The 20300-nt window shown below is 36.6% G+C and overlaps 1 protein-coding gene across 1 annotated transcript in view; it reads right to left on the reverse strand.

The window, feature by feature from the left end:
- LOC131199606 (cystathionine beta-synthase-like) overlaps positions 1-19094 on the reverse strand; it is a 30855-nt gene extending 11761 nt beyond the window's left edge. Inside the window, exons 1-9 of the mRNA XM_058185558.1 lie at positions 18916-19094; positions 16625-16731; positions 12754-12888; positions 9882-9961; positions 8044-8175; positions 6449-6518; positions 4844-4935; positions 1491-1622; positions 18-102 (exon numbers count right to left, since the gene is read on the reverse strand). Of these exons, the coding sequence (XP_058041541.1) occupies positions 18-102; positions 1491-1622; positions 4844-4935; positions 6449-6518; positions 8044-8175; positions 9882-9961; positions 12754-12888; positions 16625-16731; positions 18916-19094 (1012 nt within the window). The remainder of the gene's footprint in view (positions 1-17; positions 103-1490; positions 1623-4843; positions 4936-6448; positions 6519-8043; positions 8176-9881; positions 9962-12753; positions 12889-16624; positions 16732-18915) is intronic.
- Positions 19095-20300: the final 1206 nt, after the last annotated feature.

Below are 20300 nucleotides of genomic sequence, written 5' to 3' on the forward strand. Positions count from 1 at the left end.
CACTGTGCAATACTTACCGCAAAGCAAGCCTTCCTCTTTAATTAATCTACGAGCCATAAGGAAGGATTCTTTATCATTGCTTTTGCACCACTGATCTATTACCTATCAATAATACAAAAGGAAAAAAAATGGATTTCCGCATCTTTCAATAATGATGGGTAAATCTTTTTCACCCACTTTAGCAACAAATGCATCATAGAGGGTTGCATAGTAAAAGACAAGTGACAAGATGTCAGTTTTGGTTACAACTGACATGAGGTTTTCACCTGGCTTAGGATTTGGACCATAATTCCTTGACTCTCATGATATAGTTGATGCAGGGAAACTCTTGGGATGACAAGATGATTTTATCCCATAGGCAGAAATCAAACATATGCAAAAAGGAGATCAATCTTACATTTATTTTACTTCATTTCCACATACCGTATATACTCGAATATAAGCCGATCCGAGTATAAGCCGAGGTCCCCAATTTTACCCCAAAAAACTGGGGTAAACTGGGGACTCGAGTATAAGCCGAGGGAGGGAAATGAGGCAGCTACCGGTCAGGGAAAGCCTCCCTCCCTCAGCCGAGAAGGCTGGCGGCTCCCCCGCCCCGCCCTCTCACTGCACCGGCAGGGCTTCCCCGCGCTAATGCAAAAGCCCGCCAAGTTTGCACCATCCGGTATAATGTGAAAAAAAGAAGAAAAAAAAAAACTCAAGTATAAGCCGTATATACTCGAGTATAAGCCGAGGGGACGTTTTTCAGCACAAAAAACGTGCTGAAAAACTCGGCTTATACTCGAGTATATACGGTACTTATAATTTTTTAAATTGTCCTTCTGAACAACTACATGGAATTCCTTTTGTATAATTTTTTTTCTTAATATATACATGTTTCAATTTTGGTCTAATAAAGGCAAGGAATATAATGTGTTTTGTATCATCACCACCACCATCATCTCCAAATACAGATACATTTTGGTTGAATTAGCAGCTTCCAAAACAATGAATGAATGAATACCCACCCTCCATTTAGTGACTACCTCAATTAGTGTCCATTTGCAAATATTGCAATAATAATTTTTAAAAAATTCCAATCAATGTGTGCATTTATGATCAAATTCCATGTGCCTGACAACAACGTATGCTGGAGTGAAAGTAATATTGGTGTAACTGTATGAGAGAACTTTATCCAAATGAGACGGAATCAAAAAGCGATCTTCACAGCATGTCAATCACCTGTTCACTTAGCAACCATTTCATTTAATGATTGGTCATTGGAACAGAACTTGACCACTAAATAAGGGTTTGAGTGTGTATATGTTTGAGAATATACAGTACATTTATATATTTAATATAGATCTATAGATTGCTCCTGTGCAGATGTATAAATACATCAACATCAGTAAGTGATTTTAAATGAATCCTGTGTGGATCCTGAAGCTGCTTATTCTTAGCATCACACACTTCATTCCTATGTCTGGTGACATTTGTCACACTGGACTTACGGATCTATCAAGGACAGTTGGGATAAAGTCGTGACCAATCCCTTCCACTTCCATTGTTGTATCCTTGGCTGAGACTGTATTTAATGAGCTGGGCAAAGCAACAATGGAGCCATCAGGATCTACTCCAACAATCTGTGAAGGAAGATAAACTATTTAATGCCATTCATTTCTTCAATCAATTATTTTAGAAAAGAATTTTTTTATTGGCCAAGTGTGATTGGACACACAATGATCACAATTTTTTATAACAATGTAGAAGTGGTAGGAAGTTAAGGGAGTTTTCACAGGGATAACTTTCATTGGAGGCAAATCATTGTAGTCTTATGAAGCCTTTACAGATAGTCCTCAATTTATGATCACAATTGAGCTGAAAATTTTCTGCTGCTAAGCAAGGTAGCTGTTCATGAGTTTGCCCCATTTTACAACCTTTCTTGTCATAGTTAAATGAATCAATGCAATTACATTTGTAACACGGTTGTTAAGTGACTCTGGCTTCCCCACTGACTTGTTTGTCAGAAGGTTGCACTTTGACTTCTGGTTGACATCATGGCAAGAACGGCTTGGAAAATAGTGGGCTCTGCTGAGCCCTGCAAAATCCAGCTGGTAACTGCTGTCGGGAGACCCTACAGAGTCAAAGCCACCTTGTAGGGGCAGCAAAGGAAGGACAGGCGCTTCATGGACCAGGAGGAACTCTCAGTTTCCTCATTAGGTCCGAAGCAAGCTCTCCTGAACGGCAGCAGGGACGACAGCCATTTTTGGCTAGTCACAAGGTGGGACAGCCGGGACCATAAGATTTGTGCTGGAGCAGTCTGTGGACAGAGCATTAAAGCTGGGTTAGATAACTTCCAACTCCTACTCTAAAGACTTAACAAGTACAAGAATTTCAAAAAATAATCTCCAAGCATTAAGGAAACGGCAATTAGACTCATGGAGAAGACTAAAGACTGAAAACTATGAGGCAAAAGAAATGCCCAAAGGAAGCTTTAAAACATAGAAAACCTGGAAAAAACTTAAACAATCTGAAAGGTGATTTTTGGGAGAAATTATCTTTCTTATTTGTATCTTTAAACCTCCTGGATTTATTCGATAATCAGCTGTTTTTGACTTACTATTTAATGTTGAAATTTGAAGCAGGAGAGCCATCTACTGGAAGACGAGGAGCACTACAGTGTGAGAACTTTTAATGAGAGTGAGGAATGTCTAATACACATAACAGAAGAAAGTAAACAACACCTGACCTTGATTCAATTTTAAAGGCGATTTGTATATTTTGAAATACTTAGTGAGTTTCTTTTATTTTTTGAAGGTTTAAGATGAACTAAATTGCAAATAACTAAACTTTATTGAAACTGGATTTGTGGATTTGAAAGATTGGAGGAAATTTAGTGGATTAATTTGGATTTGGATTATTAATGCTATTTGACAGAACACTCTACGAGGTAAAAAAAGAAAGGTAATAGAAGAAGAGAGACAAGAAGAAAAGTTAAATAAGACTTTAAAATTTGGACAATTGGGAAGGCAACTGGAAAACCAAAAGGCTGTAAAATACTAAAGAACTTTAAAAATTATAAATTTAGGGGATTTGGAGGTATAACTATGGGATTGACTAAATCTTATTAATAACTGGCTAAATATTGAGACATTGGAACCATAGAGGTTTATTGAGTAATTTTTATCAAAATGGATTATCAGGGGATAATAGATGTATATTATGAAATAATTTTGATGCTCAAAAGCATGCATGAAACTATAAAGAACAATAAGGAGACAAGGGGATTGTCTAAAGATAAAGAAATGAGTGTAAAATCCTCTCAACAACTGGGGAAAAAAGATGAACATGATATTCAGAAAATAGATGAGAAATTAGAAGCAGTAGCGGAAGAGAAAAATCAAAATGAGATGCAAAAAGACAAAGATAATGAAGAGAAAGAAGAAAAGTTAAATAAGACTTTAAAATTTGGACAATTGGGAAGGCAACTGGAAAACCAAAAGGCTGTAAAATACTAAAGAACTTTAAAAATTATAAATTTAGGGGATTTGGAGGTATAACTATGGGATTGACTAAATCTTATTAATAACTGGCTAAATATTGAGACATTGGAACCATAGAGGTTTATTGAGTAATTTTTATCAAAATGGATTATCAGGGGATAATAGATGTATATTATGAAATAATTTTGATGCTCAAAAGCATGCATGAAACTATAAAGAACAATAAGGAGACAAGGGGATTGTCTAAAGATAAAGAAATGAGTGTAAAATCCTCTCAACAACTGGGGAAAAAAGATGAACATGATATTCAGAAAATAGATGAGAAATTAGAAGCAGTAGCGGAAGAGAAAAATCAAAATGAGATGCAAAAAGACAAAGATAATGAAGAGAAAAGATTGATGAGTAGGCATCAAACAGATAATTCCTTAAAAGTTAATAATAGAACAAAAAAAAAGAAAGAAAAAAAAGAACGGTCTAGAGAAAAAAAAGAAAAATATCTTTTAAAAAAAGAAAAAATTATGGATAGATGTCCAAATGATACAGCAGAAAGAGACAAAGGGCAACCCAAAGGGAATACTCAATGAGTATAAAATGAGTATCATTTTTTTAAATAAAATTCCAAGAGAGAGAAATAAAAAGGTGATTAAAAAGTCAACAAATGATGGAATTCCAAAAAGATTAAGAGATGATGGATAGTGTAAAATATATCAATAAAATGAAAAAGTAGAAAATACAAATAGGGAAAATAGTAGCATATATACTAACAGATAATAGAATTTATTATAATTAAAAATAAGCTAAGGTTAGAAGGTGGAAGTTTAGGATTAGGTAACATGAATTTAAAAAAAAGAAGAAGGGCCGTGGTGGCTCAGGCTGTAAGATAGCCTGTTATTAAAAAACAGCAGCCTGCAATTACTGCAGGCTCGAATCCCACCAGGCCCAAGGTTGACTCAGCCTTCCATCCTTTTTAAGGTAGGTAAAATGAGGACCCACACTGTTGGGGGGGGCAATAAGTTGACTTTGTAAATATACAAATAGAATGAGACTATTGCCTTACACACTGTAAGCCACCCTGAGTCTTCGGAGAAGGGCGGGATATAAATGTAAATAAAATAAAATAAAAAAATAAAAAAAAATAAGAAGGTCGCACTTCGACATAGCCCACCTATGATAGTGATGGCCCACCTGGCACATGACAGTCATTGAGAAGCTAATCACTATTATCATTCCCAGCAATATCCCAGAAAATGCACCACCAGAACTTCAGAAATTGCAGCAGCTCCCAAGGCCAGGTTGGGGACTGACTCTCAAGAAACCAAAAAGCTGATCCAGGTCAAAATAACTAAGCCAGACCCACGTACTTTGCATGCAGGGCATTTCTCCTTCAACTTTCTGGCAACACCTGTGATAGTACCACCTGTGCCAGCTCCAGCCACAAACATATCAATTTTTCCTGTATTTAAGAAAAATAAAACAATCAAACAAAAATCATGTAACTATATTTCAAGAGTTCACACTAATATATAAATTCAGTCATTTAACCACTATTAGCTATATGTGATTTACTCCTATTTTCACTTACTTCTATTTTTAATGACCTGCATCTGTCTTTTATATCCAGCAGGTAGCAGCACTTGGCTGACTTTGGCTGATCTTGAAAAGTATGACAATATCTCTGCCACCCAGAGTAGTTTATTTTGTGAGATGGGCAACTATATAAACTTGAAAAAAATAAATAAATCTGGTTAATACTAAGATAAAAGGTCACCAGAATCCTGGACTAAAAGCCAGGCTGGGAAGCAAACAAGAACAACAAGCTACAGTAACATCATAGAGGAATACAACGGGAGGTCACTTTCATATTATTGCCAAAGATAATGATATAGTGGTACTTTGGTACTCAACTGCTTTGAAACTCATTGAATATGGTACTCAACGCATTTTGACACAAAAAAATTGTCTTGGTATTCATCATTTATTTGATATTTAATGCACAAACTAGAACTTGTTAATGTTGGCTGCCTTGTGAGTCACTACATATTCCTTATGGGAAAAATGGGTTGGTACTCATCATTTTTGGTACTCATCACATCTCCCAGAACCAATTAACGATGAGTACCAAGGTACCACTGTATATGAAAATGTCTGTGTAATCACGGCAAGATCAAGCTTAACTTGAAGGAAGCTTTAAATTTAGTTGCCTTTCAGCCAGTGGTGGGCTGCTGCATAGTCGCAAGGGTTCGGGCGAACCCTTAGCTCTGATCGCTGGGTGGGCCCATGCACCTGCCCTTGTGCTATGCTTTCCAATTATAACTAACTTTCTGGCTCATTGGCTGGCCCAGCTGTGATCCGCGCCACCCCTGCTGTACTCACTGGAGCTGCCTGAGTTGATTAGGAGCATGTTTGACACTCTGTTTCTCTCCCAAAGGGAGAAAATCGAGTGCTCACAATCAGTGAACTTTTTGTTAAAGTAAATGCAGCCCCACCTCTGCTTTCAACCAAATCCTCTATAGCAGTCAGAACATTCTGCTATTTTACAGTGACAATACAGTGATTCTTAATATATTTTGGGAACAGCTTCTTTTTAACAATGTATGTTTACATTGCCTATTACCAGGTAATAGATGAGGGTTAATATTTTACTATTTATTTACTCCAAAAATAATTATTTATTACTTGGAATAATGTAGGCTTCAAATAAACAAGCAGAGGTAATGGATCTGCAAGTGCAGAGACACATGTGGAATTACATCCCTCCTAAATTTTATTGTAATAATCATAAACTGTAGCTTGTACTAACAGTTGCCACATTCACATCCAAGTGAAATCCTGATATGGCAGAAGAAAATTAGGCGTGAGAAATGGCAACTCACAATCAAGATTTCTAATAAATTGAGTAGAATATATTTTTATTTTATTTAAAGGAAATGTGCACATTATATCGATCAAAGGATTATTAATCATACCATCACACTGCTCCAAGAGCTCTTCAGCTGTGGTATCATAGTGTGCCAACGGATTACTTGGATTTCGATACTATTGTGGGAAAGAAACAGAGTCAAAAGAAAAACATCTGATGCTCAAATTGGTGGAATCAGTTGTAGGTTTCTAGATGATAGTGTATATGTATGTGCATAAGAGCACAAGCGTGCCTACCGTTCCTGTCCTATTGTTTCCTTTCATTATATCCAATTAATATAGTTATTACATACTCATACTTATATATATGCTTATATATTGTATAGTTATTACATGCTTATGCTTATATATACTGTGTGACAAAAATAAATAAATAAATAAAAATGTATGTATTAAGCCATATACCCCTAAAAGTATCGCAATAGAGAAGCATTGTTGTTATACAAGTACTCTTTCTTTATAAATAAATATTTATTTATAAAGTATTGTTTACTTGCTACTGAAGATATATTGAATGGTTACTCTAGTGAAATACAGTGAGAAAAACAATGTCACATGCAATGTTGCCTTTGAAAATAATGTGGGAAATGGTTCAGCTAAAACTTAACAGGTATTAACTAAAGTAATGATGGTATATTTTAATATTTATTGCCTGCTACATAAGTGTAATAAAATACATAAAATAGAGGCAGCATTGCCCACCCTATCAACTCAGCCAAGAAACCAGCATGCCATCTGGTTCCTCTTTTTCTGAAATTGTCACCTACCAGCCCATAATCCTGCAGCTTTCTTTCCAAACTCATTATCATTAAAAAACAAGTTTCATTTAAATAATATAATATAACAACAGAGTTGGAAGGGACCTTGGACGCCTTCTAGTCCAACCCCCTGCCCAGGCAGGAAACAAAATAATTGTTTCATCTTCTTGTTCTTTTACTTCTTAAAACTCTCTTTATTTTGTATTAATCAGGTATAATATAGGGATTTGTTTAATCTGTATATACATTTAGTAAATTTTATGAACTTTGGGGTAAATATATGACACACCATCCCTTGCTTCCTAGTAATCTGATGGAGAATATCTGAATGGTTTGCTCACACAGCATGGAAAATCCCTCCTCCCTCCAATTAATAAATACACCTTTCTGTGTTGGCAGCACATGGCACAGGATAAGTAATTTGGCCATGCATTAGATATTTCTTTAAACCAGGGCTCTCCAACCTTGGCCACTTTAAGATTTGTGGACTTCAGTGTCCAGAATTCCTCAGCCAGCCATGCTGATGTTGGAAACTCCTGCTTTAAACCACTCAGATGTTGCAGAGGAGACTGGAAAACTATCACTTTCCTCCCTAACTCCTTCCTTCCATATGAAAGAAATCAATGTCTATGTATTTAGGGTTGGGGCCACTGCAAGTCTGTTTGTTGCCGAAGGTTAGAAAGTTTGCAGTTCTGCCCTAATTTTATACTCAGAATCTCTTATGCCCATTCTTCCCTCCTTTCATAAGACTTCTGAAGAAGGTTAGCTTTTTTCAAATTAATACTATACAGATAGTTTTGCATCCCAGGTTGAGTAAAGCAACTGGATGGAAAATAATTCCAAAATATATTGATCCATTCTAAATCAGAAGCAGGAATCTATACCTGATCCAAAATATGTGAATTTGGAATTTCATTTTTCAGTTTCCAAGCAACACGAATATTGGATTCTGGATCATCAAACTTGGTGCAGGGAGTTCTTACTATTTCAACCCCAAGTGCTCGCAGAATATCTACCTGGAAGGATGATGTAAAAACCAGAAATTAAGTTAATTATCTGCACTGTATTAGTTAATATAAATTGAGATAAATATATAAATGCTTTATATAAATAAATGAAATAGTCCATCTCACAAAATATTTATTTATTCAATTTTGATACTATCTAAATCCAACTGACTCTGGGTAGCTCAGAATTTTTTTTTTTAAAAAAGTAAATTAAAAACAAGTGGAACACAAAGTATCACTTAATAATACGACTGGCTTAACTGTGGCCACTAAAAACCAGAAAGTTAACATTTATGCTGGCTAATTGCCTATTTGATCTGAGCTAAGACTCACTATACTTGGTGTGATATTTCCCAGGGAAGAGTGTATAGGAAAACAATTGCAGATCTGTCCACACAAAGGAACATGTACATAGTTTTGCTTCATGATTGAATTTTTTTAAAAAAATTAAAATTGAAATTTTAATATGCACATTACACTGCTGAACACAAAAGGTTGTGTGATATATATGCCTTGCACGTGCATAACTGTTAGGCCTGGAAGTCATCTTTTTCGTTGGGCCTTCAGGCCTGCCACAATCACTACTGTGGGAAACTGGGAGGGGGGATTGTATGGAACCAGGGTGATATATAGTCATAATAACATTCCTTTCTCAGAAAGTCAAGGTCATCTTGCCCTGCACCTGGACGGCTGGAGCTGGGAGGCATCTCCAGTTGGAACGGTGTTTGGGTTAGACAATGTGACGGACATGTGGATGTTGGGCAGGGACTTGAACTTTCTTTTGGGTGGGGAAAACCTGGAAGCTTTGAGATTCGGGTTTTCCCAGATGTGCCAACATGACATCTCTAATAAAATGGAACTTTGAAGAAACTCAAGCCTCGGAGTTTTCTTTTGTTGGGGGAACCCTGACACTAAGTTGACAATTCTTCTTTCACAAAAGTTGGGATAAAACTAAAATTAAGACCTTATAGTTTATTGTCACTATTTCTAATCAGGTACTTTTTACATGTTTTAAGACACCCCATAATTCCTAGCAAACTATTACTTACCTCTGGTCATTCATTTATAGATTCTTATCAGCTATTCAAATGATCCCCAACCAATAAGTATTTCCAAACCGCATTATTTCCATTCCCCAATCTCTGACAAAGCAATCTGAAGTCAACCTGTGACCTTTAATTCTGCTGCCTTTGGAATTCTGAAAACATGCAGGCAACACCATAAGCCAATCAATGCTCATTTCCAGGGCAGAATTCATTAACCAGGCATGATCTAACTTGCCTGAGCTACAACACATCCCAACCCCCTTCACCTTTCATCACCCACCATGAAAATAAAGAAAATAAATTGCTCTTATGTAATTGCTGTAGCTTCCCACAAGAATGATGAAAATTCTGTGTTCTGTGGGATTAACAGATTATCCCCACTTCATCAGTAGTGGGTTGCTACCGGTTTGCCCTGGATTGGGTGAAACCAGTAGCAGCGGCAGCAGGAGGCTCCGCCCACCAGCCCAGACATCTCTGCACATGCACAGAAGTGTTGCATGCGCACGTGAGTGCCCATGCGCCCACAAGTGAGCCAGTAGCGGCCAAAATTGAAACTCACTACTGCACTTGAACTCAATTGCCCAAGAGACAGGCTTTGTGCTAAGTGAAGAAAAGAAAAATAACTAGACTATGGTTATGTTTCTGCTGAGCCACTTAGGGGACTTTCACCTTTTCCATACTCATTTTCTCTGGCATGACAATGACACAACGATAACCCTTCATTGCAGCTACGAGAGCCAGTCCAATTCCTGGTGGTGAAAAGAATAAGAAATAAGGCAAGTAGAAATTATAACTACAAGTTCACTAAACCTCCAAATCCTCTCTCTCTTCCATTTTCTAAATGGAGCAGCTCTCAGATTTTCACTTTTAAAAAAATGGAGGAGAATGAATGTTCCTGCATATTCAGTTTGAAGATAATGGAATAGCAGAATAACAGAATTAGAAGGGACCTTGGAGGTCTTCTAGTCCAACCCACTGCTCAAGCAGGAAGCCCTATACCCTTTTGGATGGTCATCCAATCTCATCTTAAAAACCTCCAGAGCTCTTCTTTAAAATCTCCAGATCTTTTACTATTTTTAGTTAAAAATGAATAGCAATAGCACTTGGACTTATATACTGCTTCACAGCACTTTACAGTCCTCTCTAAGCAGTTTACACAGTCAACATATTGCCCCCAACAATCTGGGCCGTCATTTTACAACTTCAGAAGGATGAAAGGCTGAGGTTGCATATGAGATATTGTAATGCATAAAGCAATTTATCTACTGATACATACACTAGGTTCTAACGCAAAGGAGATTGGAACAGCTTGCAGTAGCTGTCATAATAATCTTCCTGAGTCCTAGCTTAAAATGTTGGAAAAATCTGTCACACTGACTTTTCTAAAAGGATATGGCATCTTTTCTTCAGCTGTTTTTCCCATATATGCTAAAATAAAAAGGATAAAAAAGATTGGTTGGGTTTCCTGCAGGATTGAAAACACACTGTACTAATTTGTTTTTTTAGGTTAAAAATGTGCCAATGTTAAGCTCATTCTACAACTCTATGTAGCTGTATTTCAATACTGCAGGGAATGGGTGATAAGGAAACAACATTTAAAGATTTAACAGCAGCTGTTTGTGCAAGAGGTAAAACAAACCTACACAATTACTATGAGAAATAACTTTCCTACAATTTGTAGTTTCTTTGTCATGTACTTCAAAGCATTTACAAAAATAGCTCTTATGTTTGTAGCCTGAGTATGCTATAAGTACTCCCAGCTGGTAGTAAAGCATTTATAAAAATAGTTCTTATATTTGTAGCCTGAGTATGCTGTAAGTATTTCCTAGTTGTTAGAATGCAGACAACAGTATGTTGACGTGTAAGGTAATACTCAATTTAAAAATTCTAACTTGGATAAAACAGTATGATGATAATGCATTGAATAAAAGTGATCTTTGGTTGCATTTGTGACATTAAGCACTAGTATTGGAAATCATGTCAGACTCACAGTTCCTGCCCAAAGAATAAGGGGCAGCTGTGGTCAAAGTGCCCTTTGCACAGCTTCATCTGGTGTCTCAGTTGCATCAGTTCCTGGAGTGGGAAGTCTTTCAAGCAGTCACTCATGCCCTAGTCATCTCATGATTGGATTATTTGCAACTGCCCTAGAAGACCACATAGAAGCTACAACTGTTCCAGAATACAGCAGCATGGGCAGTATTAGGCATGGCTTCATGTATCCATGTAATATCACTGCTCCACAAGCTACAATGTGACCTTCTGGGTACAATCCAAGGTGCTGCTTATCACCTATAAAGCCCTTCATCTGACAGGGCCAGGTTATTTGAGAGAGCATCTCTCATGGTTTCTGCTGATGTAGTAAGATCAGGCAGAGATGGTAAATTGCAGGTCTTGTCAGGACCCAGAAAGTGTGTCTTCTATCACGGCACCTGCCATCAAAAATAATACTTCCTCAGAAATCAATGTGACTCCCATACCAATGATATAGCTTTTGAAAATGGGGCTCTTAGTCTCTTATATAGACAATGATTTGTTGTCACCTGGGAATCTGAAGGATTTCTAATAAATGTTAGATTATATGATGTGAAAGGAAGATGTATTTGATTAATGTATTGAAGATCAAGGTAGTTATTTTTTTGAAGTGGAAAATGAAGACAATGGCTGCAAATTATACAAATATCAAAAATGAAGTAGGTGAATGAAGTTGAATGACTTGGAATATAGTTTACTAAAGTTTTTAAAAATGGGTGAAGACATTGAAATCCTGGAACAAAGGTAATGAATGTTGAGGTCTTGTTGCAAGAAATATTTGTAAAAAATGCAAAAAATGGCTGCATATAAAAGCAAGCTTTTATCCTTACTTTGTTACATAGAAATGAGTTTTATGTATGTTAGTAGCATAAACGTTATGCACAATGGGAATGGGATTACTTTAAAATGTGTGGCAAAGCAGGAAGAAATACATACTGAAGATTAAGAAAGAATGGGTGATGAAAAATGTAGACCAAATACAAGAGAAAGTAACCAGTACAAGAAAAGTGCATTGAAGCGGAACTTCATAGAAAGAATGAATGAGGACTAAATTACAAAATAAAATATATGAAGGAAGAGTGATCAGGTCAAGAATAAAAGAAAGACAGGGAAAGTCATGGCTGACTGAAGCTGATGAGATTCTCAAAAAGTTCAAAGAAAAAATGGAATTGTATGAATTGGTGTTTGGATGGTTTAAAGGATAGAAATTTATGGAAATTTATAGTGAACAGTATTACTTTTTTCTGTACTTTCCATCATGTTAACTTTCCCTAAAAGGAAACTGTGCAATGAGTATATATGTACATATGTAAGCTGTTGCATTTGATCTAAATCAGCTCCTCAACCTTGGGCACTTTAGATATGTTAGCACCGTAACTCCCAAAACTGCCAAACAATATTATGAACCCTAAATATCTGAAAAATGCCAAGCTGTGGAATGGATAACAACCTTTTTCTGACACTGAGGCTAGTTTAAAAAAAACTGTTCTACCTTACTCATATTTTATACCTGTATTTCCTGATGTAGGTTCAATGAGTGTATCTCCTGGTTTTATGATACCAGCTTTTTCTGCATCCTCTATCATTCTTAAAGTGATTCGATCTTTTACACTCCCTCCAGCATTGAAGTATTCACACTTGGCCACTGCAATTTCAGAACAAGAACAAATTTGAATTTGGAGGCAAAATCTCTGTTATTCTTGCCAAAATTCCAAAAAACCCAATTCTAATATTATGGAAAAGATTTTAAAGATAGACAAATGAATAACTTTTAACCATTTATATTACTGAAATTATATTCCAGTATTTTGTATATTAGACACTCAGCACATTGGTCTTGGCTTAAGTGAGTGGATTCATCAGGTTATGCAGTTTTTATATTGGGTTGGTGTTTATGGGAAGTAGGTTTCTTTATCCTTCAGTAATAATCTCACAACACATGGACAGACCGAACATAGTTTGAACTGGAGAACTATGAACATCCTAGACTAAGTTAAATCCAAAAATGCTAGGGAAATCCTGGAATCTTGGCATTCAGACAAATCAGCCATCAATACACACATAGAGATAAATCACAATTGCAGACCATTTGAAAGAGAGAATTAAAAAAGCCAAGAAAGAAAAAAAGAGATAAAAAAACATCCATTCCAGCAGCCAAAACCCAGATAAGCATGGATTAACATCAGACAAACAATCAAGCAGAAAACAATATCCAACCTACAAGCTCAGAGAATGAACCTCCACCCTCACAATACCCTAAACTGCAAGCTACCAAGGGGAAAAAAAAACACCCCCAGGCAAACTAGTATATAGAATAGAATAGAATAGAATAGAATAGAATAGAATAGAATAGAATAGAATAGAATAGAATTTTTTATTGGTCAAGTGTGATTGGACACACAAGGAATTTGTCTTGGTGCATATACTCTCAATGTACATAAAAGAAAAAATACGTTCATCAAGAATGATAAGGTACAACACTTAATCATAGTCATAGGGTACAAATAAGCAATTAGGAAACAATATCAATATAAATCGTAAGGATACAAGCAACAAAGTTACAGTCATATAGTCGTAAGTGGAAGGAAATGGGTGGTGGGAACAATGAGAAGACTTAGTAAATAGTTTGACAGTGTTGAGGGAATTATTTGTTTAGCAGAGTGATGGCATTCGGAAAAAAACTGTTCTTGTGTCTAGTTGTTCTGATGTGCAGTGTTTTATAGCGTCGTTTTGAAGGTAGGAGTTGAAACAGTTTATGACTAGGATGTGAGGGGTCTGTAAATATTTTCACAGCCCTCTTTTTGACTCATGCAGTATACAGGTCCTCAATGGAAGACAGGTTGGTAGCAATTGTTTTTTTCTGCAGTTCTACTTATCCTCTGAAGTCTGTGTCTGTATGGTTCAGTTGCAGAACCAAACCAGACAGTTATGACAGACTCAATAATAATATTGAAAAATAATAACTCAATATAAAAGGGAGAAAACACCGTGCTCACCAGCACTGATGATACTACCTAATCATGTAATAAAATGTCTGCAAGCAAACAACTAAACTCAGTGAACACCAAAAACTCCACAGATCATAAAGTGATTGGCAGATCCCAAGATGGCTACATTTGCCTATAATTGAGGAGACTGTGGCAGATTACCAAACACATGATAATCAAGCTCATGCAGAGTAAATAAATATCAGAGGTCACAAATGAGTCTTAAATAACACTCAGAAAATAAAGAATAATATTTGTGCTTGTGTTTTTTCCTGACAGCCCAAGCTTTGATTTGGAACTATATGTGAATAGCCTTCCCCCTCTTCCATTTCAATACGCTGTTCTTGCTTGTTTGCCTTCTCCTTAAGATCTCACTTGAATTTTAAAAAAAACCCATGTTTTTTTTAGGGAAAAAGAATTAGCCATCTCCATTGGCTACTCTTCATATATTTCTCCTCCATGGGATCCTGTGTTTGTAAGACGGAAGTGTATTCAATTATCTGAGCTATCTATCTTTAGACAGGGCTTCACTGGAGAGGGCAATCAGACCAGGAAGAGATGTTTCTCAATATGTTAAAATTCTACTTGCAGATAAAATTCCAAAATTACAGTGGCAATAGCCAAATGTTTAACTACAGCTATAAAAAACAAGTTTGTGACTAACAAGTCATTAAGTTTTAATTTTAAATGTTATATTTATCTTTGTCTGTTAAACTGTTCTATCTAATGCCAAATTTTAGATTATATCTGCACTTATTATTTGAGTGTTTTGGCCAGAAAGAAAAATAAATATACAGAGGGCAAACTTTGTTATTCTTCTTGTTATTCCTTAATGACCGATACTTAAAGAGACACTGTTTCTGATCAACCTCAGGATTGAAAACAAATGCCCAATGCAAATAAAGTCTTCCATTTTGCACTGTCAGACCATTTGCAGGCTTTATTGCAATTTTAATGTGTATGTTTGGTTCTCTGATAAACTGGGATGTTGATTTTGTTCTGTGAAAAATATTTTATTTATTATTTTTATTTATTTATTAGATTTGTATACCGCCCTTCTCCCGAAGGACTCAGGGCGGTTCACAGCCAAATATAAAACAATAACAATTTACAACTAAAACAGAGATTAAAAAACTTATTATATAATTGGCAAATTTAAAACATTTTGTTTTCAAATTTAAATTTAAAACATTTGTTTTCTCCATAAGACAAATAGTATTGAAGTAGGAGAGAAACAATAGGAGGAAAGTATAAAACATCTTGTCCCTTTTACCACCCTTCCTAGTAAAAAATCAGTTTATCAGTCACTTGAATTGGGGCTGACCTGCATAATGTATAGTTTGGTTCCAAATTACATAGATTTACTATCTAACATATGAAGGGGATATTTCTAATTAATGAGTTATCAGAGAAAATGAATGCTTCTTAGAAAGGACAAAATTGGGCAATAGAATTACTAGCCAACAACCAATGAAGCATTTGTAAAAGTATTATAGTTCTACATGTCAGGTGTATATTCTTATTATATATTTTACACATTAGAGTTCTAATACACACCAGGATTCAAGAGTCTATAGAGATTCTCAGTCATCCAGGTCATGGTTGTCCCAAAGGTGCTTTTTCAGGAGACAACTGGACTTTTTCGTTTTTTCTTTGAAGATGTTACGCTTCTCATCCAAGAAGCTTCGATTTGGATGAACACCCTTTGAATGGTGTGGGAGCACCATAGGAATGGATTTCCAGAGAGAAAAATTGCAGACTACAGGAACTCAGAACACTATTTAGGTGACCCCGAGGACTCAGATAAACCTCCAAGTGCTTCAATGACCCTCTAAAAGGATGCAAATGACCAGCTGTCTGCAAGGAATAGAAATCCTTCCATTCCTCACTATCTTGTCAGAGTTGAAGAAGCTTCTTGCATGAGAAGTGAAATGTCTTTAAAGAAAAAAAAAGAAACAAGAAAGTCCAGTTGCCTCCTGAAAAAGCACCTTTGAGACCAGGATTTCAGAGTTGTCTTCTAATAAATGTCCATCATTCCTCATCTCTTTTTACTTCTATACTCAGTATTTCTTATTAAGCGTCAGTTAGATCACAGTGGCCAATGTGAGATCCCTCTAAAATCTTCACTCAATAATTGTTATTAATGTGGTAGAAAATAGAAAATATTACTAACAACCATTAATATATTTTATTTAAACAATTAAATTAAGTTGGCTCACATTTCATTTTTGTCCCAGTTTTACCCATACTCTGTCCCACACATTTTTTGGACTCCACTCACATTATGCCACTTTGGTGGGTGTCAGCTGTAAAATCCATCATACAGCCAATCTATATACTGGAATGAAAACTTTTCAACAGCATTTCAGACAACTTTGGCAAAGAAATACTCACAAAGTTCACACTTGAGACCATAAGCTTTTGAAATCTTGTTGACACGGATCAGAGGAGTGTGTCCAATTTTCTCTAAGACGTTTGACAAAATCTTTGGTTCTTTTTGCCTGCACAAGGAAAAAGAATAAAACCAACATAACCCTGGAATGCATTATTGACTCCAATGAGAACCAATATACTAAAGTAGGGGTCTCCAACCTTAGCAATTTTAAGACTTGTGGACTTCAACTCCCAGAGTTCCTCAGCCAGCAAAACTGGCTAAGGAATTCTGGGAGTTGAAGTCCACAAGTCTTAAAGTTGCCAAGGTTGAGACCCCTGCACTAAAGTAAAGCCTGGCTTTGATTTATTTTTAACAGTGAACATGAGGAACGATAGTGAGAAAAATCAAAATATTTTGTGTAGTGGTCCATCAGACTGTTTTTGTATTATATTCCATGTGTCCAAAAGTAACATAATAGGGTTTAGTTCTTCAGAAGGGCATCCCTTGGAAAGACCACCTACTATTCCGAAATAGGGCATTTTTGAAGGCAGGTTTTTTTAAAAAAAACAGCAACAGGAGTTGTGTCTATTGACAGGAAGAAAAGTTAAGGTGACCATTACCATGTGATCAAAACCAGTGGTGAAATCCTACCGGTTTGCACCGGTTCAGGCAAACCAGTAGTGATAAAAGCTACTGGTTCGGCGAACCGGTAGTAAAAAAAAGCTACCGCTTGGTCCAGTATTTCTAACGATTAGCTGTGCTACACAATTTATATTCGCTAGAAAGCAGGAAATCTAGCAAATCTAAATAGCATGGCACAGCTGTTTCCCTCCCTCGCTGTTCTACTTACCTTGTTAAGCATCGTTTTTCCATGCAAAGCACACATTTGGTGCACACTGTGCATGCATGCCCATGCAGTGTGCATTTGGTGCGCACTGCTCATGTGCACACAGTGTGCATTTGGCATGCACTGTGCATGCATGTGCGCTGTGCATATTTGGCATGCACCGTGCATGCGCGGGTAGTGAAACAGTGGCAAACTGTGGAGGATTTCACCACTGATAAAAACTTTTTTATATAGTCCTTGACAGACTTAAAAAAGACTGTTTGATCATATGGCTGTGGCCACTATCCTGACTTTTTAGACACCCCCCTCTCTACAGAACCCATGAATCTGCTGATCAAAAAGGGATTTTTTTTTAAAAGAGGTAGAACAATTTGTCTCTGATTAGCTATTGTACTCATAAAGGATAGCTACCATCTTTCCTTCCAGCTTGCAGGTTCTATAATGATTTGGAAAAGGGTAAAAACTTGCACGAGTCTCTGTTGATGAGGCAATCTCCATTCTTCAATTGCATAGCAACCCTGGGCTCAGATTATACCTGTTATTTTTCAAATCAATGCTAATATGGCAGATGTCATTAATATTAGCAATACAGAAGAACTGCAAAGGTTATCTTCCATTAAAATATTATTTTCTTAAGTACACTAGTAAGTTGTGAATCTTACGTGCCTAAAGTGCCTCAATTTAGGCATTGAAAGCATATGTGAGGGGCTGAAGTCCAACTGGCTTCACACTGAAATGAATACAACCCATGGCCTTCTCTATGCAAGGAACATTGAATTCCGTCACCAAGTTGAGGAATCTTATGCAGGGGATCTGTACATGCAAGATCATTTCCAGTACTGTTCATCTGTCAGGTAAAGCCAGAGTGAGCAAAATATTAAAGTATTCACTAATCTGTACCTTTACTGACAGATGAGTTTTGGAACAGAATTGGTATTTCTGACATATGTCACTATCAAAATCTGTACTCATCATTAATTCCATTTCAATATCTGTGCATGCTTTTTCAACACTCCTTAATTAGTTCTTTAAATTAAACATACATTTAAAGTTTTGCTTTGATTGTTTCTAAGCTGTTGCCAAATAAGTTCAAAGTCCAATGTCATTAATTTGACAAGGGTTGCTCACACCATTCGATATATGAAAATATAAAAAGTTGCATACATTTCATGGAATATGCTGAAGCTGGACAGGTCATAGCTGTCTATATCTCTCATTTCAGAATTCTGGTCTAAAGTGATTTTAATTTATTTCTACTTTCATAATAAAAACTGAAATGAAGGAATACACTGTATAAAGAATACATCTTCTAAAGTGTTAGAAGACAGGGAAATTTAGGGGATTGAACTCTCTTCTATCAGAAGCAAATTCTTAGCACATCATATTGCCTGTGAGCCAAAGGTATCTTTGTTTCCTGTTTCAGACACAGTTGTAAAGCAGGCATTACTTTAAGTTGCTACTTACTGAGGCACATAGCGATGAGGTGACTCTGAGACGGATTTTCCTGGTTTCCAAGTGCATCTGCTAGGCAAATTGGGACTAATCCAGGTATTACTGGTTTTTGCTTCTGGGTTTTCCACATCACCATTCAGGAAAGGACAAACTCTGATTGTTTTATTTGAAGTATAAACAGACGCCATCATAAGCTAAAAAGGAAATATAGAAAAACAAGCATTTCAGCAAAAGCTTGAATTCCAGTAAAACAAAGCATACCCAGTGGAAAGAATCTACCATGTTCAAATATATATGTTTTATGTATTATAGATGATATTACCACCTTTTGCAATAGATAGCATTTTACAGCTGATTTTTTATTTTTATTTTTGGCAGCCAAAGATTAAAGAAAGGCATGTTGGTTATATGATGACATCAATGCAGGTAAAGGCAGAATATTCATCTCAATCATCTATAACAGTGATGGCTAACCTTTTTGCCATCGCATGCAAGGAGTGGGGGTGGGTCATGCGCACGCATGCCCACACCCATAATTCTATGTGCCTTGCCCCTGCGAATGCGCTGGACACCCCCCCCCCGCTCCAGACCCTTACTAGGAGTCTGGGGAGGGCGAAAACAGAGTTCCCCCCATCCGGAGGCCCTCCGGAGGCCAAAAATGGCAAGTTGGCAAACGGGCCATTTCCATCCTCCGGAGGGCCTCTGGGGGGATGGGGAAGGCTGTTTTCGCCCTCCCCAGACTCCTAGAAAGGCTCTAGGGGACAGCAAAAAACGGGCTTTCCCTACCACCCCCCATGGCCCTCCAGAGGCAGGAAACAGCCTGTTTCCCTACTTCTGGTGGGCCCAGAAGGCCCGAAAATTGGAGCTGAGCTCACGTGTCCACCAATATGGCTATGCATGCCACCTGTGGCATACGTGCCATAGCTTCGCCATCACGGATCTATAGGCTATGAATTCATTCCTCTCTTCCTTTCTGGAAACCAACATCCTTTGAGAGTTTCATAGGTATTTGACAATCATCTCTACAGGGCTACTATCAACCATGTTTTTTGCTGTTTTGTAAGACAATGACTAGAGAGCTACAATTTTCTTTTTTAAAAATAATTTTATTAAAGATTATAATTAGAATAGTACAAGGTAATACAAACTAAAAGATATAAAAGAAGAAAAAAGAAGAAAAGGTGCAAAGAGAAAAATTAGAAAAGAAATAAATCCTGGAAAAAAGAAGAGATAAAAGTAAAAGCATAGTGAAGAAAAATAGAAGAAATATATAAAGAAGTGACTCCCAAGTTTCAATAAAAGACCATTAAGGGTTACCAGAAATATGAATGTATCTATTCTAATCTTGATTAAATAAATCAGTTTTATATTCCTTCTGTATACTTCTAACAATCTTA

Source organism: Ahaetulla prasina, chromosome 5 (assembly GCF_028640845.1).
Source record: "Ahaetulla prasina isolate Xishuangbanna chromosome 5, ASM2864084v1, whole genome shotgun sequence".
In the NCBI taxonomy this organism is placed as follows: domain Eukaryota; kingdom Metazoa; phylum Chordata; class Lepidosauria; order Squamata; family Colubridae; genus Ahaetulla; species Ahaetulla prasina.